The following is a 22,986-nucleotide window of genomic DNA, read 5'->3' as shown; positions in this document are numbered from 1 at the left end:
TCACGCAGCTGAAATGTTATGTCTCTGATTATAATAATCAGCTCGCCAACTATCATTATCCAATATCTGCTTTGTGCGGTTTTTCTTTGAGGTACCTGCCACATTCAATCGGCTTGAACATTTCATTTTTTTCAAAACCACAGCAAAAAAGCCTCAGTTTTCTCAAATAAAAGTATATCTAAGCCGTGTTGATTTTTAAATTTTTCATGATCTCTGTCTGCAGTTTGAATGTCATGAGGAGTGATAATAACTCATTATGACGTCAACGATTCAATCATCGGCCACTATGAACTATTCACATCCCACACGTCATTTCTATTCAGAATCTAATAAGTACTAAAAATACTTCGAGACTGGAAATACGAAGCTATTTTTCTCATCATAATCTATCTTGTTAGCTTGATAGCTATGGATGGAAAATATTACAATTTTTTACGTTCCTCTCGCTCTATGTTACCCGTTGTCTAACGATGTAAAGAGATCACAAAAATGTGGTTAGTCTATCTCTAGATCTCGTGTATACTTTGACACTGGTACGTAGCAAGTGCTTTCTTCGTGACACAAGGAGTTAGATAAACAGAGGACAAATAAAACCTTAGTTTGTATTTCTTATCGTTATATTGCAGTTGTGATAACAGATAATCCCGTTTAATGTGTACGGTATAGCGTTGGATAGGCAACCTCTAGCTTGAATAGGCAGGTTGTTTTCGACACTTCCTCAGGCCGTACTGACGTACCAACATCTGTGGTCACAAAAACGTCATAATTAGGCCAGATGTCATCACACTGAGTAGGGAGTTTTGAGCGTAATTTCCGTAATATTCCAGTCCTACACAGGATATTAACCTTGTTACACCCAGTGACGTCATGAACATAAACGGTCATATAACTGTTTTAACCTTAAACTCTCACAATGCAAAGGCTTAGACAAGTATAGTTTATTCACGGCGTACTGCTCTGCGCTTGAGCGAGCTTGAAGTGGCTGTACAAAATTAATCAACCTTTTTTCAACCATGGAACACAGAGGAGAGAATGGTTTTTTTAATCTACGGAAAACATTTTTGCTATTTATAATAACTTTATTCGTGACGATCAATTGTGGAAATGCTTGTGACACTGATGGCGATCTTACGTCTCCTTGTCCTTCGGATCAGGCTTCACTTTGTAAAAATGGAAAATGTGACTCAAGACAACGACTTCCTCACACTCAAGCATCTTTGGCTGCAGTTATTTCTGTTTGTTCGATTCTAATGCTCTGTTTTTGGGGTCTTCTATGTTTTGCTTGTTATAAACAGTGTAAGGAATGTAATGGTGGCTATCCGAGCGAGTTTTCTAGCTCTTCAATCAATAGTATTACACTAGACTTCACATCGATTGATATCCCTGATGATTTCGTTCGTAACGCAAGGATACCTAGCGTAGAGGAATACGCCGGTCCCCCACCATATCTCTGCTTGTTTAACCCAATGCGTGACAAAAATAATGACTCTTACGAAAGATCTAAAACTCAAGAAAACAGAAACTGTGCTCAGAAGAAAAACAGCATTTCAGAAGACGTCCAACCACCAAATTATAAGGCTTTTCGCCAATGGACCACCAGATTACCACGAGGTTGCATGTATTCGTCAAACGACTGTTGCATAGCTCTGAGAGAGCCTTGGATACAACCTTATTAACTGTTCCTCGTGCGAAAATTAAGTAGAGCAATAGTTTCAAAATCGATCGCTTTTTGCTAAGTATTTCTTTTAATTTTAACTCAAGGTATTTATTAGTTATATTTATTTCCCTCGCAATGTTTGTTTGCATGGCAAAATTCATTTTATAGACATATTATTTATGATAACTAAAATTTATAGAATTCTAATTTTTATATTAATATGCGCTTGCTTACTTGACGTGACCCGTAAAGTAATAGAATTATAGATTATTTATAGAACGAGGGTTTGAAATAACATTAAAAATGATATAATAAGCCGTGCGATAGGAGATGCAGTTCGTTCGAAAATAAATTAAAGAAGAATTCAACTATAGTATTGTTTTTGTATTCGCTTATGAAACACGCATTTAGAAATCTTAGGTTTTTGTCTTATTTTATGCCTGGATGGGGAAAGGTAAAAAAGAAAGAACGAAGGAAGGAGAAAAGTAAATAAATAAAGAAAATAGAGACAAACGGAGAAACGAAAGAAGAAAGAGCCCAATGCGTTAGCAGGAATAGTTTCCTTATCACCAGGAGAATGATGGTAAGATGCTATGGTTAAGAAACGAGAAGAAAACGCCATGTAAGTTAAAAGCGGCTTTGATTTTGATCTATTGTAGACCAAAACAATGTCGATACTTTGTCAGCTTGCTTTGTCCACATTGTCCAATGATAGCCGTAACAAATAGAAAATTATCTTGACTGGCTATTGTTTCACCACTGGTGCAATTGAGGAAGGATGAAAAACGCCCCACTAAGGAACTCGGCGAAAAAACTCAAATCAGAGAACAAACATGACTCATCTCGCACACCACGTATGTAAAAGTATCACTGATATAAATAAAGAATTTAAGTCGTTTTAAGTCCGTTTTAAACCAAGTTGATATATCCAGATCACGTCCAATTTAAAAGGAAATGCTCAGCCAACGAACAGAATAAATGACAGTGATTCAACTTGGAAAAGATACTTGGAGGTAGCGATTGTACCTGGCGGCGGAAATGACCAATTTTATTGAATCAACAATGCATTCCTTTGGTATTCTCAGCCAGCTTATGGCAAACAAAGATAATAGAACCCCTAGATAGTTACGAAGAAATAATTCGACCTCAACTTCCGTTCTCAAATAATCAAGCAATCGAAAATCGAAAATTGCCTCGCCAATAGCAGTGAAAGCCATTTCAGTGTTCATGGTCGCATGCGAATCGGCGGTTCGGTTTTCATTCATAAACTCATAAAAGGTTTTTAGAAAAGAAAAAAGACAAAATAAACGCCTTCCTTTCCACGAGAACCAGTGTGAATTCTTTATTTTCCTCTTAGTATGATTTTCAGTTCAATTTTTTGAGGTCAGTTTTGCTGAGTTCCCAAACGGAAACGCCATGAGAGCCGCCCAAGCTTGACGGCTGTTGCCGTCTGTTGCACCATCTGTGAGAGATATTTGACTATCAAACACTTGACACTAACTGTTATCTTGATAGCAAAGTCTATGAGTGCTATACTGTTCCAATATTGCGAAAACAATTTTGCAGAATGGCTAGTGCAGCTGCTTGGACTTGGAATTTGCTCTAATTTAGGTTTTGTGGAGCAAGGACAACTGGAGAACCCGGGGAAAAATCCTGAAATCAAGAAAGAGGCCTAACAAACTCTGCTCACATCAAACTCGATACCCCAGAGGTGAGAGATGCAAGTGCCGCCTAAGCCACCGGAGCAAAGCATAGCTACACTAAACAGACTAAATCAGGCTGTTTTCTTGCGGTATTCTACCCTGGATACCATAGGTTCTATTTCGCTTCCTGTAAACGAAACAAAACAAAACAGCAAATGCCAGAGCGAGAATAAAGCTCTCAAGAAACGCGTTGTAACCAGATAGAGTAATTAATATATTGCCTTTGTCTGGAGCATCAGAAATCATTAGGGAACATACAAAAGACCAAGACCCATGAAGTTATGATCGACAGAGATGTCAGAGGACCAGGAACACAGAACAAAAGAAAGTGCTTATAAAATTATGCCTCGATATTGGTCGGGTATACGTACTTCCGTCATTTTGCTTGTAGACACGAGGGCATTTAATGGGGAATGAACGATTTAAGGGGGGTGGCTCTTACTTACATAGACATTGGTAGCTACTCAATATCCACGCTCAACGAACTCGAACTAGATCTAGACCACACGTGTCTGACACTGCAGGCCCGTAGCTAGGGGGGTGCAGGGGGTACGTTCGCACCCCCCCCCCCCCCCCCCCGCGCGAGCTAAAGGTCCGCTTTTTAAGCAAGTGAGATTTTGGCTGGTATGTTATTTTCACATAAAACTAAGTAAAAAAAATCAATTTTACTTTAATAATTTATCTATACCTATGCGTCCTATGGGACTTTAAAAAAATAAAGTATATGGTAGGTCCACTTTTTGTAAATTAGCACCCCCCCCCCCCCCCCCCAACAAAAATCCTAGCTACGGGCCTGCACTGCCAAAGCGGTATCTCCCCCAAGGGAACATTTTCCAGGTTTCGGGGCTTCCATATATCAGTTCTGCTGTTTCTAGGCTGTTGAGAATATCTTCATCTGACTCCTCGTTCAGCAAGGGGAAGGCATTCAATCCATGTTCCTTTAATTCGGTCACTTGGTCTTTCATGATGGACACGAGTGGAGTCACAACAATAACTGTGGCACGTTCGATCTGCCATGCTTCCTTCATAACGCGAGGAAGAAGCTGAAAGATTAAGCTCTTTCCAAATCCTGTCGGCAATATACCGAAGACATCTTTTTTATCCAGCACAGCTAAAATGCAATCCTCCTGTTCGGGTTTTAGTGCTGAAATATTTGGGAATGCTCTTAAATTTCGCTGCAAAATTTCTCTATATTTTTCTCTCTCACTCGCCATTTTGGTTTATCTAGTTTTATCTGATAGTATGCGTGTTGACATTTTATACCACGTGATGTAATCTGTCAATCAAATATCCGACTTGAGCGAATTGACCAATCAGAGCCTGATACTAGATTCTCGTATCATGGAACGGTTTTCTCCAGAGGATGCTTACAGGCTCTCCCCCTCCTTCCTCTCCCCAGGCCCCCTCCCCGGAGAGCCCCGTTCACAGGCTATAGTTGATCAAGAAAACGAGACAGATAAGTGATACGATGTTCGGAAGGTCGTGAATTGTAAGGTTTTCAGTCTGATTCGGACAAAAATAAGTCTTCGAGTGCGCGTAACTTGAATAAAAAGGCAAAGAAGGAATGTGATTATTGTTGTGCGGTGGCCGATTGGGACAAAACAATATTACAATGCATGTTACAAAAAAAAAAACACACATACATACAAGATTACATGTTTAAAGACAAAATTACAAATTTGAAAACAAAACTTCAAATCTCAAAACAAGTTTTCAAGTTGCAAAACAAGAATACAAGCTGCAAAACAGAAATCTACTTGTCTCAAAACAATATTACAAGTTTGAAAACGAAATAACAAATTTAAAAACAAAACTACGCGTCTCAAAACAAGATTACATGTTTCAAAACAAGATAACAATTCTCAAGACTACATAACAAGCTGCAAAACAAAACCTCAAGCTGCAAAACAAGATTACAAGTTTAAAAACAAAATCACAGATTTAAAAACAAAACTACACGTCTGAAAGCAAAATTACACTGTCACAGAACAAGATTACGAGTCTCAAAACAAGATAACGAGCAGGAAAACAAAATTTCAAGTTGCGAAACAAAACAAATATTAGGAGTTTCAAAACAGCGGGGTACACAAGAATGAAACCAACAAATCTTAAAACCGTTTTACAGAAGCTATAACAAAATAAACAATTCTATAATTTAGTGCTCGAAAACAAAATAAAAAGGATGGGAACTCGGCTACCAAGCTCCGAAACAGCAAGCGTCGCGTTGATCAGCAGAGTTTTGTTGTGCCGAGTGCTGTTTAATCCTGCCATCGTTTTCAGGAGGATGGTTTTCTTCCCTCATTGTTGCTTATTCCTTGTGGTCTTTTCAACGACCTGTTGTTCTCTGGACGCTTTACCGCCTTCTCCATTTTTAACCACCTTTACTCATCTTCAAGATTGTATTGTTTTTTTCTGGAACAGTGGCTACTCCTACGGAAGCATCATAAGGTTTCTTTCCGCTTGTTACGGAGTAAATATTACTCTCAGGCAAATCAAATATTTGATAAATCACAAGTACCACCTACGAAGAAGAGGAAATCGGAGCAATAGGAGGGATATAGAAAATGCGATAAACGCGGAACTTAATGGGCCTGGAAGGTTAATGGGTTATAGGGCGATGACTAGATGCCTTAGAACCAAATACAAACTTAGGGTTTCTCGAGACGCTGTCATGAATATTCTCAAAGAAATGGACCCTAGTGGAGTCAAAGAAAGAAAGAGAAGAAAACTTCGTAGGAGAGTTTACCGCTGCCCTGGCCCCAATAACACTTGGCATATAGATGGTTATGATAAGCTGTCTCCCTTTGGTTTTGGGATAAGTGGATGCATAGATGGTTATTCTAGAAGGATCATATTCTTGCGAGTGTCATATAGTAACCATGATCCCTCCATAATTGCTGGATATTATATGAGTGGAGTAAAGCAACTGAAAGGTTGTCCAAAAAGAGTGTGGTCAGACTGCGGTACTGAAAATGGCATTGTGGCAGCACTACAGCAAGTTTTTCATGAAAATTCGACTACCGGTGGCCAAAGTTATGGACACAGATATATTTCGTCTACTGCTAATCAAAGGATAGAGGCCTGGTGGTCTATTTTCAGGAAATCTCAGAGCAACTGGTGGTTGGAACTATTCAAAGATTTGAAAGAGTCTGGATCATTTTGCAATGGTAATATTATTCATGTTTACTGTTTGAGGTACTGCTTCATGAATATCATACAAAAGGAATTGGACTCTGTGGCAGCCAATTGGAACGAGCACAGAATTAGAAAAAATAGTACAGCTGAGTGTCCTAATGGTATTCCTGACGAACTATTTTTTCTTCCAGAAAACTCAGGTCAGTATATACGTATTGGGTATGAGGTATTGGGGCGAGGAACCCTGTTAGAGTCACTCCCCTTTTAAAACTTCTGGATAGATCCGCCCCTGATACAGATGAATTAATGAATGAATAAATATATAGATGTATGAATGAATTGAATGGTAGTAAATGAATGAATAAATACATAAGTACAGGTGAATGAATGAATAAATGAAGTGCAAAAATTGAATTGAAAGATTGCTAAATAAATAATATTAATAAGCACCCAACAGCAATTTATGAAACAATGGATTGAAAACATAGAAAATAATAAATAGCAAAGGTTGTTTGCAACACTCTAACTAGCTCTTGGGTTACCTGTGCATAATTAACATAACACATGATGGCGGACGAGTCGAGTGTTTACTGAATGTCGGAGGAAAATTTCAAAATTATAAAGAAAGTTTAGAAAGGTACAATTAACAATTTATCACTTTGAATTAGAAATATAATTTCATTAATCGTATTTAAAGCTGTCACTGCGAGTTTTTGCCAAGCCAAAAAGGCCTTTTCATCTGCGAAATGCCATCTTAATTGCATGTATTTTTAAAAGCTTAGAATAAAAAATAAGTTAAATAAGGTCAAACGTTTTAACTATTTCTGTGCATTTCATTTAAGTATTGTGCTTTCTCTGTTTGATATATTTTAAAGGTGGCACAGACATGTTAAATCAGCTATCCTCAGAACAGATTACCTGGGCAAAAACCAAGTGTATTCGTCCCTCCAGTCTGAGCGGTAACGATGATTTTGATAAATATGCTGATTACATTGTGCAAAGCCATGGATTTGCAGTACCAGTTTCTTGGCAGGGTGCTCTTAAACTTTACTTCTTTCTTAAGTCCGTTGCAGCACGATAAGAAAAGCAGGTATATATAGCTTAATTAAGTCGATGCAACTTAAATAAGGAACTTATGTGAGAGGATTCAAAACAAGGTGTTTGGCTTTGTTATTTATAGGCACAATATTGTGCCTTCAATAGGACATTATTTTACTATATAAAGAAATTTTTGTGTTTGTTTGAAGGTGTGTATTTTTTGTGCTGCTTGTTTAGAAAATAAACACTATGAAATCCCCCTTTGCTGTAATTTGTGTGTCTCTTTAACTCTAAAAGTTACATCTTTGACACTGCATCAAATAAGAACTTTTAATTTGTAAATTCAGGTTATACTGTAGCAGGGCTGTCAACTCTCCTGGATAAACCGGGAGTCTCCAGATTTTGGACCGTGTCTCCCGGTCTCCAGATTAGAGTATCAAATCTCCCGGATAATCCCCGAAGCTGGCCATTTTTTTGTCTTGTGAGACTAGACTTTCACAGCCATAAAATTCCAATTATTTCATGTTGTTTGTGTTATTTTACATCGCTAAAAAAATCAAAACGTTCCTCATAAACACTGTTCTTGCAAGTAGGCCATTGTAATATAAGCGATAATCTGATTGGTCAGAAATAAACCAATCACATCAAATGTTACAAAGCGAAAGACGCCTTTTCGCGCGCTTTTTGACGCGCTGTGACGTCATGTCCCTTCCCTATCAGTTGTCCAGATTTGAATATCTCGGGGGTTGACAGCCCTGCTGTAGGTATAAACATGTATACGTATTACATAATATATTTTTATCTTTGTACATGAAAAGTTGGAATAGAATAATAATTCACCACTTTCCAGGCCATAGTAGGCATATATTGGGTTCACTGGTCAAACACAAAGCAGGCAGGCATCCCTAGCATGCAAGGTAGTTTCAAAGGATTATTCAAATTTAAACCTTGCAACCTCGGATACATGTTTTGTGTTAAAACAATGTATTGTTTAAAATTTGTATCTAAAATCAGATTTTGTATAAACTCAAGATTGATTTTACTTGGCCTGTGAAAAAATAATAATAAACATAATATATTGTATAGTAGTACGAACACTAATTCCCTTGCTTTTGTTTTGTTTTACTTATGACTGTTATACTTGCTCATGAATAAAACACTTTGTTTTACAAGCCAAGTAAAATCACTACTATATCAATATAATTTAAATTGCAATAACGATTTGATGTAATACTAGCTCAAATAACAATACAATTTCAAACCATAGTAAAATCACTACTATATCAATATAATTTAAACTGCAATAATAATTTGATGTAATACTAGCTCAAATAACCATACAATTTCAAGGCATAGAAAAAAGAAGTGACTTCAAATTAACTCTAGAGTTCAAAGCTTAGTATTATATGCCTAGCTGTTATGTTGTTGAAAAATATTTTGAATACATAAGTTTTTTATATGAATCAAAAATGTGTCGGTAATAAAAGTTCATCAATGTTTTTATTGTAACTGTTTAGTGTTTATATAAACTTATTTTCTAAAAAAAGCACTTCCTTGTTTCAGTGATAGTGATGTCACAATGAAACATAATTATTAAGTAAAAATCCAAGCTCTCACATTCAACAAATGTATAACTTCACTAACACAATAAAAAATAAGTAGACCTGATGTTAATCAATTAGGTATCATAAAATCACTGTTATTAAGTTTTAGATGCAGCCAAATCCATAACTACCTTCTTTGATTGCTTGAACAATAAGATCATGAAATTCATCATATGACTGGATTCCTCTTGGCAAGTACAATGTCAAAGCACATGTAGATGCTGTTGGGAATCGCTTTACACCTGATTCATACTGGTAAAAGTAAATATCAATAGCCTTGTGAAAACCCAATATTGGGATTTTATCAGCTCCAGTGATAAAGATTAAGAGCTGAATCAAGAGACCCTCGGGATCAGAATTTTCAATATTGTCTAAAAACTCCTCCCACCACAACATAGTAGCTTCTTCTTCTTCTCTTGCTTTATTATCATCATTTGACCCTGGATTGGTCAAATGAGCATGAAGCAATGTCCTAAAAGCAGAAACCTTTAAAACATCAGAATTTGACACACAGAAAATTTCCTTAAGGGAATATGGATTTTCTTTGATGTATTTTAGAAAACCTGTTGATGCAAGACCTTCCAAAAACTGATCAATTGCAGCCTTAGCTTTGTATATGACATGACTTTTACACAAGAGAGTTGCTAGTTGATCCTTGTCTTCTAACTTCCAGTTTACTTTTGTGATCCCTGCCTCAAGAATAAAGTCTGCTTCTTCATTCAATGATTTTTGAAATGATTCCTCATCTCCTGCATAAATTATCTTTAAAAAAATGTAAAAAGTATAGTAATTGTTAAAACCCATAAGTCTATTTTAGAAAAGAGGGAAAAACATGCTTTGATCTTGTCTTATGACAAATAGTGCTTTGCAGCAGTTATCAGATTCAAGCGAATACTATACTGCAGCCTTCATGAGCTGGCCTTTTTATTCCATTAATATTAACAAAATTGATATAAAATACATGTTCATTACATTTCCATCTTACATTATTATCTGACCCAACAGTTTTTCTTGGTTTCTGTGTATGTATTTATTATGAAGTTCTATTTATCATTGATTGACTACAAATGTTTTCAGTTATTAATCAATTATGTATACAACTGTATTATGAATTAAGAAATAAAATAAAGGGATTTTAAAATAAAGTATGGGTTTTAACCTGAATTATCCACAATTCATCTTTCAGTCTTCAGCCTTAATTTGGTTGACTATATATGTTACCTTTCCTATCTTTGATCTGGCATCAACATCAGTGACGTCCAATATTGTTGGGATGCAACCACTAGTCCCACCATGGAAGTAATCATACACGGAGCCAGAAAGACAGCACATTGGTGGCCCCCCTTGTTGAAGGGAAGTTGACAAAATCACTCCAGCACAATAATAAGCTCTCTGTTGAATCAAAAGGGGATTGCTTGTGAAAACCTTCCTGTCATCTGCTCCCTCCAGAATACCTGAATGATCCACAATAGCCTTAAGTACCAGACGAAAAAACTCCCTAAGTGGTCCTCCCTCATCTTAAGCATCTTCGCCTATAAAGTGCACTTTCAGTTGTACATTTTTTCTAAAGGAATTTTTTGAAACAGCTCTCACACAATCTTCCCAAATATGCTTCCTTCTGACTCGTATTATTTGTTGATAGTCATCCCCCTCTTTTTCAGCCTGATATAGTCGCAACAGCGACTGGATTGACTCTCTAGAGAATAGAAAAGTGAATTGTTATTTAATAATTGATAACTTAAATTATTAATTAAAATGCATGCATGCATATATTCAAACTATAATTATGTGGTTCCAAATATTATATCCATACCCCTTCATGCATGGAGGAAATTGGAAATTCCTAAAGGGGAGGGGGGGGGGGGGTGGGTCAGAGGGGAAAAAATGAAGGCTCGTAGTGAAAAAAATTGGAAATTCAAGAGAGGTGGGAGGATATTTTTTCCACCACCATATGCTACATGGCTGGGTATATATACTGTTTGGATCACACATTTAAATCCACCCATAAAATAAACTATATAGTTTCTAGCAATATTGTAATTGCAAGCAATTTGACTTTTCTAAAAATTACCAAATTGAATAATAATATTTTATTAGAAGTGTAATCCTTTTTAAATGGGTTAATATTACCCTAATTGTGTAAATCACTGGAAATTCTAAACCATGCAATTAATAATTAGCTGTGAAAACTTACTTACCTTTCTTGGTTTTCATGAAACACTGACTGCATCAATACCTCTTCCAATAGTTCTGAATTATCATCTGCGTACATACTTTCTTCAAAGTCAGTCTCAGTGCTCAAATCAATCACATTACAGTACTGTGTGTATATACTGTTAGATGCACTAGGGTGTGTTGCAGCAGGTGTTTCATTCAGTACTTCACTTGTGGATTGTGGAGTCAACCTCGGTCCCAAGCCATCACAGGTATCATGTCTTGAACTTCTAGAACTATGAGAAACTTGGTTTGTGGTTTGCCTAACTCTACGGTGCACAGCTTTGTCATGATTATCAGACATTACAGCATTTTCTGGTATATTGAAAGAAATCTCACCCGAGGAAGACAGAAACTGAAAAAAAATAAAACATCATGAGTTTTTAATTTAAATATTAATGAAAATTAAAATAAGAAGAAAGTAATAAACTTCAAAAATAATAAACAAATTGCCGTGGCATTGCATTGACTGGCCCGAAAATTGCTGACTCCTGATGCTTCCCTTTGAATGATTTAATTCATTGTTATATGGAATTAAAAATCATGCAGCTTAACTAGACTTAATGTTAGTAAACTATAATGATGAAAAGGTAAATTATACACCGTGAAAAAGATGAAAAAACTTACTGACGTGTCGGACGCTAGTCCTTTGTCGGAGTAAAAGAGAAAGAGGTGGTAGAAAGGAGTGTATAGATAGATATAAGACAAAAGAAACCAATGAGAACAAGGTAGGCAAGGAAACAAAAACAAACAATTAAAAGACAAAAGAAAAGGTTAGTTGAAAGTAAAGCGTTCATTAATCCTGTTGGGACTAAGAGTGCCCAATAGGTGAATTAAGCCGCATTTCTTTGGTCTTGCAAAAATCATTGTTGCCGTTAATCAAAGAAAGACCGAAAACAATGAAGTCAGAAAGAGAATGGTTAGCTAGATTAAAATGGCGGGAAACTGGTTTGGTGGGATCGTTATTGCGAATATCATAAAGATGATTGCAAATGCGATCACCAAGACAGCGGCCAGTCTCGCCCACATACAAAAGATTACAGCGGGTACATTTAATACAATATACAACATTAGAAGTATGTACAAACAAATTGGTCAGTGATTTTAACAGTGGATTTAGGACCGACAACAGAAGTGTGAGAAGCTATGTGAGGACTAGTGTAACAACGTTTACGAGAACAGCGAAAAGTACCAGGTTCTTTGTTGATCTTTGGGTAATTATCATTATAACTTCATTAATAACTCAATTATCTGAGATCACAAAATTAATAAAGTTGTACCTCACTGGTTATTCCTTCACTAGAACCATCTTTTTCTTCTCCTTCTTGTTCTTGTTCATCAGAATTAAGAATTGCTGAATAAATTAACCATGAAAAATAAAGTTATCCAATGCATGTTATATAACTGTATATAGTGATGTAACATGTATCAGAAAACATAGGTGCCACAAAAGTACTGCAACTATTGCACTCACCATCATAGTGTTTTTGTTTGCATAAATACTGATTTATTCTGTTATATGGTTTACCAAGAGATTCCTTGTATTCTTCAACACAGAAAAGTTCTGTAGTTCCTGGAACATGTAAAACCACATCCATATCTGGGTATAACAGAATCCACTCAACATCTGGATTCCTTCTCAATGTTTGGTTATGAGCAAGTTGTTTCTCTACTGCAAGTTGTTTGGCTGTAAGAGCTGAATCTGATTTCTTGACTGAAACTGGTAGAGTTGATCCTCTTCTAATTTTAAGGTCCCTTGAGTTGTCCACAAGGTCAACAAGACCCACATTTATCTATTAAAATAATCATAATTAATATATATTAATAATAATAATAATTATTATTATTATTATAACAATATTTGGTTATATTACGAAATATATTTACCAAAGAAGAAATGTACTAGTCAGTTGTTTCCCCTGCCAACCCAAACCCCCACGCCACCCCCTCCATCATCCATCAACCGAGCGGGAGAATTTACTGGGCAATACCAAGTAACCATCACAAGCACCTTATTTTCACTCTAGCACCTTATTTTCACTTTGGCCCATGATGAGGATGGGGATCGGAGTTTACAGATGAGTTACCCATTGTCCCCTCGTGGGTGGTGGAAACGCGGGCCGTGGAAACAACTAACAACCAAGCGTAGCAAGTGCGGCGATATGCATAGGCCTTTTTATATAACCAGCTGGAGGAAAAGGAGAAGATTTATAGTGGTAACATAAGCTATGTTTCGGAATTCATCAAGTTTACGGAACCGTATGCAAAGTTAAACTGTCAAATGCAGACAACAAGTAGCCCTCACCTTAACTGGTTCTTTGCTTTTTTTATTTAGGTCGGCTTTTGTTTTAAAGTGGCCAGATCTTTCTTTTTCCTTTTCCTTCTTTGCTGCTTCAAATTGTCTTGATTTTAACTCCATGAATTGATCAAAGCTAGGCACAGCAGCAGCTTGACCGTCTACAGCTGACGATCCACATGAAGTGCAAAACTTATCATCGTTGCCTATTTTCTTGCCACACTTGCTACAAAACATTCTGCAGGTGTCATTAGGCTAAACATAAAAAGAAAAAGGATGAAAAAGATTAAAATATAACTTTTGTTGAGCCAAAAAATAACAAAAATTTGGAAATCGTTTCGAACGTTCCTTACCTTTCGCCGGGTTCTGCCAATGACTTATTAGTTCCTGGAATGTACGTGCTACACGTGAATATGTAGATTAGTAGAAGAGCCCGCGGTTCTCCTGCAGTATATACCAATATAATTTTTAATCGTTCAGAGTTTTTGTTTTAGTACTGGTATTATTTTGAAAATTGAGTTTTGTTTTTATAGTTTTGACTTTTGTAAATGCGTTTTCAGATCTGAGTATTTTTAGATTGTTTACTTATATTAGTGTTTTTTCATCGTTTAATTTTTGTATGTGTTTTTTGTTCTAAACTTTGTTAAAGTGTTTCGAAATTTACTGTTTTGCTTTGCTTTACTTGTTAACTTATTTTGATACTTGTTAACTTGTTTTGATACTTGTTAACTTGTTTTGATACTTGTTAACTTGTTTTGATACTTGCTAACTTGTTTTGATACTTGTTAACTTGTTTTGATACTTGTTAACTTGTTTTGATACTTGTTAACTTGTTTTGATACTTGCTAACTTGTTTTGATACATGCTAAATTGTTTTGAGACTTGTAATATCGTTTTGTCCTAATCGGCCACCGTAATTGTTGTCTTCATCCAAGTTTATTTCTAGTTTCTGAACTTAAAAAGCTGATTGATTCTCATGATAATCAAGTAAATATAGTTATGAATGCTGTAAATTTTTAAATTCATAATAAAAACTATAGATGAACATGCTTACCCCCGACGACACCAATCGATGAAAATCGATCATCGAAAACCAATCGATATGATCGATATTAATCGATAATCATCAGTTTATTAATATTGATTGTTGTTGATTATTATTCCCAGTTAAATTTCGTTAATTATATCGATTTTATCGATCTTATCAGTAATCGAATTAGTCGTGATTGATGGAACAACTTGTGTTTGTATAAACTTGAGGGGTACCGGCGGTACGATACACATGGTAGAATCACATTTCATCAAGGCAACAGTCACTGTCAGCTAGGTAAGAAAGCAGTCGTAAAGCACGATGTCAAAAGCAGATACAGAAGTTATGGTATGTTTAAAGATTAATTGTGTGGTGAAAGGTTACCACAAATGTCCTTTTGAAGTTTGGAGAAATGTAATAGGGAAGGTGAGTTTTTTTAACCCTCTTCAGCTGATAGTCTCATTGTGGCAATCCAATGATTAGAGACAACAAATGTAATTTTTTCGTTTTACTTATTCTATAAGGTATTTAGTAGAGGTGTATTTCCTTCTGCAATTCAAACCACATTGATCCGATACTTATATCTGAGAGATTGCTGTAGTAACTTAATCTAGCAGATATTGGCTCGATATATTTACGGTGTATCACATCACAAACCTTGTTCAAATAAACAATAAAGAGCATACAGTGATTTCCTGCGAGTCTGTCTGTGTATTTCATTAAAAAAATTACCGATAAAATCGATAGAATATTTCAATACAATCTATATAATCGATAGTCCCAGCTCAGTGGGTCATCTATTTTTATCGATTGTATCGATTAATCACTCAATTGATATCAATTTTATTGATTATTATAGATTTTTATCGATCTTCGGAATTATCGATTGGTGTCGTCGGGTTTACCCCGACTATGATGTAAAATATGTTCCGACAGTACGTGGCGCTATATAAATTCTGATACTTGCAAATTTGGATAACGTGACGTGAAACTGGCCTAAATAATCATTCTTCCTTTAGGGTTTTATGAGAGCGTAGGGAAAATTGAAATATATTCCTAATACGTATCATAAGTTGTTTCCTTGAAAAAATAACACCGAAATAACAAGCAATCAAACAAAAATGAAAAACAAAAAGCAAACAACGACAACAACTGTACAACCAGTTTCATGAATCCCAAGACATTTTTGAATTTTTTTATCATTATACTTTTATATCTGTGTCTACAAGAGAATCCCAGCAGTTATATTAGTTACTGCGATGTCATTTCAATACTGATTATTACTGATATCAATGGAAAAAATATATATTATTACAGTATTTGTCTGTAGTAAATGTAAATTCCTTTGATTTACTAAAATGCTGTCACTGTAAAGTAGTGGAAGTGAGGTTGTGTATAACTACTGGCTGTTGCACATGCAGTTTTCTTGAGATTTTCATTAAGACTTTTCCTCTTTAGTATTTTGAGATTTCAAAAGGATAATACCAAAATCAAAGTTTGTCATTTCAACAATGTCAAAAAAGATTTTTCTTCTGCACTTGTCAAGGCTCTGAGTTGTAACCCAAACCTGCCATAATAATGTACTCCTCTAGATCTAAGCACTTCCTACTGTATATATTAAAAAAAGAAAGGTCTTTAGTTTTCATTATTTTTGTAATAATTTAGGTTTTATTGTGACAGACAGTATAAAGAGTTTGCAAAAGCTAAGAACCAAATAAAATGGATTTTTCATCTATCAATCTTACAAAAATGTATAAATATATTCAAGGAGTGTACTTTAATTAATTAAATTGTTGAGATTAGTGCCTTAAATAGGAATTTGTTTGACCTTGGTTATGCAATTCTGAGGTTTTTCGTGAAAATTCTTACTTGAAATAATCCATTATATTCATGGTAGCAGATATTTATCCTTCACATTGCTTCATAAGTATACCCCATGTTCTAATTTTAGAATTTCATTGTTTTTATACACAAATTCAGTAGATGAGATTGTTGCTTAGTAGTTGAGTTTTATCCTAGTCACTCTGTTTTACTTATTTATAAGAATGAAAATCAGTGTGTGATATTCTAGGTCAATCTTTCTATTCAGCTCCAGGTTATATTTCTTGAAACAGCTCTAATAATATTATATTGGTAGCTCTTTTGTAAAATAATTCACAGTATCTGATTTGATTAAATACAGAAGGCAGATTTAACTGTTGTTGTTGTTTTTTTTTTTTTTGTTTGTTTTGTTGTTTTTTTTTTTTGTTTTTTTGTTTTCAATCATATTTTTATCAGAATTATGATATCATTTTGGATAAGAAGAAAAAAAGAGTTTCAGACCTTGTTTAGTCAGTTTTGTTTGCATATACTATAATTTCAGTTTACAATAGGCCAAGAAAAGTAGACTCTAATTTACTCAAAAAGTTTTAATCCCATTACAAAACAACAAAACACTAACCAAAAAAAGCAGAGAGCTTTAACTAGTCCTTGGCCTAAATAAAGCTAAAATGCTATTAATGAGTGATAAAATAAAGGAAGACAATTCCACTTTGTTTTAACTGAAATATTTTTAAAACATAAAAAGGAATTAGCGCGTTAGTTATGTCGTAAGTATTTATAAATGATAAACTTTTATCTGATGCTTGTTCTGATTTCTGTGATTTCATGACAGCATTGTAACCTTCCTTCTAGTGTAGTGGTCTTATTACACATTATGCAAAATAGATGATATTAAGCTATAGTAAATTCCCAAAACCCACTTGTAGCATGTTATAATTGATAATAATGTTAATAATTTTATTTATATAAGGCTTAAAAAACTCATTGATAATTCATGAAGGAAACACAATAGAAATCATGACCATATGACCATGAAGGAGGTTTTATATCTGATATAGATTCGTCTTCATTTGCATAAACTTTAACTTGGATTTTCTCTATCAAACTTGGTTCATTTCGTAAAGAATTCGGTACAGTATGAGAACATACATCAGAAGTTTCTTAAGCCGTTTAATAAACTCACAGATCGTGTTTTATCGGGTATAAAACCACTCGGCTGCGCCTCGTGTTTTATACCCGATAAAACACTCCTGCTCGTTTATTAAACAGTACTAAAAGTAAAAACTGTTTAATGATTGACCTGTTTTTAACTGAGTCCTATGATGAAAATAGGCAAGCTTAAAAGTTATTCACTAAATAAATAGGTTTTGGAAGCAAGCACTATATTTTTGGATGATTTACCATCTGACAATAAAAATCTATGTTGACTTTAATATATAAACTTTAACTTAAAAATAATGAGTTAGAATAAAGTCATTAACGAATATTTTCACAAAGCTTTTAAGAGGGGATGTCAGCAAAAATCGAACATTTTGTGGCAACGGTCGAAAAATCGATTTCGCTCATATTCTAACCTTAGAATGCGTGTACCTTATGGCCATTCGTCTTTTTAAAATAATTGAATTATCGATTTATTCAATTTGGCCCCAATTTTCGACATTTTTATCAATTAAAATTAAACTTTGAATTCCATTTTTTCAATTTTAGAGTTTTCGTTTAAATAGTTGAAAAAATTGACAGATACAGAGAGCAAAATCCCACACCTTATGGCCATTTAAGGTTTTAGCAAATTAAATTGTTAATTTTTTTGGTTTTTGAATTCATTTTTTCATTTTTTGCGTTAAAAAGACTATCGTTTCGATCATTCCCAATTTTAAAATCCCACATTTAAACAAAGTGAAATGAAGAGGAATGAAATACTATTTCCCACGTTAATCTTTGTTGGATGCAGACAATTGCCGATCATTAAAATGGCGCCAAGTAGAGTATACAGTTACTGTTTCATTTATTGACTTTCTAAAGGGGAGAATGCAAAAGGTTTGATGGAAATTCATCTTCTTTTCTTAGCACTTAGGGGAGTGCCACAGGGTACAATCTTAGGGCCTGTATTATTGTTCTCAGTAATGGTTAACGATATTAAGCCTATTGATCATCCTAGTTATTCTATACTTGCTAAGTATGCTGATGATTTGACCCTTAGTACTTTAGTTAACCAGGAGTATGATCATTCTTGTCAGGAAGTTAATACTATTTTGGAATGGGCAAATAATAATCACATGAAGATTAATCTGACTAAAACTAAAGAGATCATTGTTAAAGGCAAGGTAGACACACCTTTGCCTATTGCTATTTATGACATTGAACAAGTTAAATGTATTAAGTTGTTGGACCTTTATTTCCATGGTGATCCTACAAACTGGGATTCCCAATTTGATCATTTATTAACCAAGGCTGGTAAACGAATGTACATTTTGCGTATTTGCAAAAGTTACGTTTATTCTTCAGATCATCTTCATCATCTTTTTCATGTTTTGATCATCTGATTTCTGTGGCGGATTTAGGGGGGCTCATTGGGTGCAAATGAACCCCCCCACCGGCTGGTACCTTGGATTTTTTATATTTTTTTAAATAAATAAATAAAAGTATGGTAGGTCCGCTTTTTGATGGATAGGTTATCCTTATCAGGAACGCCCCTAGGCCAGTGATGTGCCTCATGGGAAAAATGATGATGCAAGAGAACGTTATTGTTGTGCCGAGATTTGTAAAAATGAACCCCTCCCCCCTCTTAAAGTCCTGGATCCGCCACTGGATTTATTTATTCTACCTCAATTTTTGATTTTGGTTATTTTGAAGTCGGTAAAATGGGAGGGGGATGATCGAAACGATAGTATTTTTAGCGCAAAAACTGTCAAATGAATTCAAAAACTAAAGATCAATTAATTTGCTAAAACCTTAAATGGCCATAAGGTGTGGGATTTTGATCTCTGTATCTGTCAATTTCTTCAACTATTTAAACGAAAATTCTAAAATTGAAAAAATGGAATCCAAGGTTTAATTTTAATTGATATAAATATCGAAAATTGGGGCCAAATTTAATAAATTGACAATTCAATTTTATCAAAAAGACAAATGGCCATTAGGTACACGCATTCTTAGGTAGGCCTTATTCTAACTAGAACCACTATGTAGTTTGTTTTTTAAAATATCGCTTATTTTACGAGAAAAACGAGAAAATTGATTTTTGCGGATTTCAGCCTTTTGAGGGCGGAAAGAAATCGACTACTTCAGAGCCTTCGCGTCGCAAAGAAAAGTAATTCAGACATATAAAACCATTATAATCTTATCAATTGGTATCTAAACTTGTTTTAGGAAAATGTTCAGCTATCTCAGTTTCCTTTTTCAAGACGAAAAATTTTTTTTTTTGACCCATACATTTTACAATACCAAGAGTATAGAAAGTTTAAAAAAATATTTTGGTATGTGCTATATAAAATAATGGGCTAAAATTTGGGCTAGTTAAAGTTAAGATGCTATATAATCTTATTCCACTGAAATTTGGTTGGGTAAATTATTTATCGCGTAAATAAAAAGCTTGAAATTCTTAAAAAATTCAGCGATTTCTCTGTCGGCAAAGATCAGTCGATTTCAATAGTTCTGCACAAACAACGCAATAAATCCGAGTTTGTTCGTTTTTCGAGCAATAATCTAAAGCAAAAATACTTTAAAAGGCCTAAGTTATTATTTTTAAGATAACGAAGAATCTTTTGAGGCTCAGATTCAAACACGCTTTGCTATTCGCGACTGAGAAGTGGACTGAGTATTGTAAGCAAACTTGAATAACTAACAAAGTGTCTAACGATTACAGTAGGGATTGCTCACCATATTTTCGGATTACTTCAGACTATTCTGCTTTAACCGTTGAATATTATTTATAGTTAGGTGAAGAATAAGTAGTCGTTCTATTTTTCTTGCTCCTACCATGATAAATTGGGAAAGGACGGTAATCTGAGATGTAAACATGTAATCCACAATGCATGCCGCTTAAAACAATACACGTCACCAGTGACACCAAACTGTTATGCATGTTGTTTTCCACTGCTAGATAAAATAGAAATACAATAAGAAAAATTCAGATGCGAGTTGGTGTTGTTGCTTAAGGTGCTTGTAAACATAAAATGGAAGCTAGTTGCTCTTTTAAATCTTTGGTTGGAGGAAGCTGTGGGTTCGATCCAAAGGACAGGAAACGAGATACTACCATAATCCCTTTATTGGCCTGCAGAAAGGAGATTTTCGACCACAAGACCGCCTTTGCGTTCTCTGGCCCCGAAAATGAAGTTGACTTGATCTTGAGTCGGGCAGCCATATTTGTTTGTCCAAATGATGTTGATACGTGGTCAATATGTCCATTTTCCATCGTTCAAAATTAGGATTGGGATGGACAAGAGGTTGCAATACAAGGTGCAGAGTACCTGTTGAAATATCTAAGCATCAAAAGACCAAAGGAAAATGGCCGAGATTTGAAAGAGGAATAGGAAAATCCGATTCGTCTATGATATTAAATAAGACTGGCGTATTCCTACAAGTAGGTTCAGGTCAGTAACAAGTTTGCATTCCTAATGATCCTCGAGGTTTGATTTGCGCATTTTTTCTTTCTATGAAATACTTTTATAGTAATAAAAATGTTTCTTTCATTTACTTGTAGGAATGTGCATAAATTGCAGAAAAACTCTTAAACAACTCGAAGACTCCGATCCACAGACTCCGGTCACCACCAGCGCCTCCCAAAAACAGGAACTGGATGAACAGAGGATTGTTGAGCAAATAAGTAATTTGTCGCTGGTAAATATCTTTTCTCCTTGAAAACTGAAGGAATGCTTTTATTACTAAAATAAATGATTTTTGTGCGTTAGTGCTGTTTTCAAAACCCTTGGTTATTTTATTTGTTGATTTGTTAGTCGGTTTGCTAATCAGATTAAATTAGTAAAGGCGGCGCGAGTGGCGGCGGATTGGTATAATATGAAAAAGTGTGGAGCGGGAAATGGGAAGGGAAGGGAGAGGAAGTGGGAAACTCTGAAAATCAACGAAACGTTAATGCGTATTTTACATGATTTTGTGGGTCGGGAATTTACGTATTCTACCGATAAATGAAATCAGAATTAGAAGTGCGTTCATTTTCTTATATTTTTTATAATTATTTTTTCTGTTAAATAATTTTAGGACGAAAAGGAGGAGGTGACGTTTAAAGTTCTCCACGCCTACAAGTCTGTATCAACCAAGCGAATCTTCTTACTTATCCGTCACTGTGGAAGAAACGGAGGTTGTTCCTTCCCCAAAAGAAAAATTGAATGCCTTCCTTTGTTCACGGGACATTAGCCCTATTCGTCATTCTCTTTCGTTGCCATGGGAACAAACATCAGAGCGCACAAAGCATTTTCATATCCAGAAAACGCAACAGGTTGTAGATGCATGCCTGAAGGAGATTGCTCCTGAAGATTCTGAAATGCTATTTTCTGCATTGAAAGAAACGAAGTCTAATAAATGTAGTGTTGATAACTCCCTTATGGAGGCTTTATCTGAATGCTACAATAACAGCAGTTCTTGGAGCACCCGCAGACAGATATAATCCATCATGGCGGACAAATTGAGTTTTAAAGAGCTTCGAGGTGGATACCTAGTTTGACAAGATATCGCTTCAATCTTGCAAGACACCACCTTTTACTCCACGGCAGAGGGGCAGTTTTACCTTCCACTAAGAACACGCGAATGTACGTTCAACCAGAAAAGCTTGAGCACTTCATTATATTCATTACCAGCTCACATATTGTACAAGATTTGCCATTTGGCGAGAAAACGCTTAAGTTATCGTCACAAACAGAAATCAGGATCCCAAATGTTATACGATCTTTGATACCTGAGCAAATTATTTGTCAGTACCAAAGCTATTGTCAAGAGACAGGTTTCAAACCAATGAGTCGTAGTTCGTTATGCAGAGTTCTCAGCGTATGTTCAGCTTCAATACGCAAATCTTTACAGGGCTTAGACAACTTTTCAGCATTTGGAGCAAAAGCCTTTGATGATCTTGAAGAGTTGGTTGAAAAGCTTGGAGACACTTACGGGAATGGGCTTACTTGGGCGAAGGAAATAAAGCAGAATCTCAAACTAGCAAAGCGTTACTTCAAAGGCGACTATAAGGTAAACTAAATGTTCACTTTCAGTTATTCTGCAACAATTCATTATTGAAAGCGCACGCTGCAGTAAAATCCCAAGCTCCAAACCAATGAGCATCATGAAATACATGCATAATATCGTTATAATGTTTTGTTGAAGGTTCACGTTACCAAAAGCTCAAAAGTTGCAGATCATTGCAGAACGCACGCCCTAAGTTATCCAAGTGAAGATGACCACATGGTTGACTGTGACCACGAGCATGACCTGAAATGCGATAGATGTAACTTATTTCCTGTAACTCTGAAAGAAATAAAATGCGT

General features: G+C 35.3%; 1 protein-coding gene and 1 pseudogene across 2 annotated transcripts; one reads left to right on the top strand and one right to left on the bottom strand.

Annotated features, from left to right (window-relative positions):
• Positions 1-5,977: 5,977 nt before the first annotated feature.
• Positions 5,978-7,791, top strand: LOC116307446 (uncharacterized). The gene is made up of 2 exons (XM_089026735.1): positions 5,978-6,695; positions 7,371-7,791. The coding sequence occupies exons 1-2, from the start codon at positions 5,978-5,980 to the stop codon at positions 7,574-7,576; spliced, it is 924 nt and encodes a 307-aa protein (XP_088882861.1). The 3' UTR covers positions 7,577-7,791.
• A 1,166-nt stretch (positions 7,792-8,957) lies between these two features.
• On the bottom strand, positions 8,958-14,215 carry LOC148912794 (uncharacterized; annotated as a pseudogene). Its single transcript, XR_016119160.1, has 7 exons — positions 14,001-14,215; positions 13,657-13,902; positions 12,826-13,144; positions 12,632-12,705; positions 11,336-11,706; positions 10,359-10,833; positions 8,958-9,899 (listed from the first exon to the last, which is right to left on the bottom strand). The product of XR_016119160.1 is annotated as an uncharacterized LOC148912794 (transcript).
• Positions 14,216-22,986: the final 8,771 nt, after the last annotated feature.

This window comes from Actinia tenebrosa, unplaced genomic scaffold, assembly GCF_029948245.1.
Source record: "Actinia tenebrosa isolate PJP-AT-01 unplaced genomic scaffold, QUT_ActTen_1.0 PGA_scaffold10__47_contigs__length_13832649, whole genome shotgun sequence".
NCBI lineage: Eukaryota > Metazoa > Cnidaria > Anthozoa > Actiniaria > Actiniidae > Actinia > Actinia tenebrosa.
Note: the sequence above shows the minus strand (reverse complement) of the source record. Positions and strands in the feature narration are given on the sequence as shown.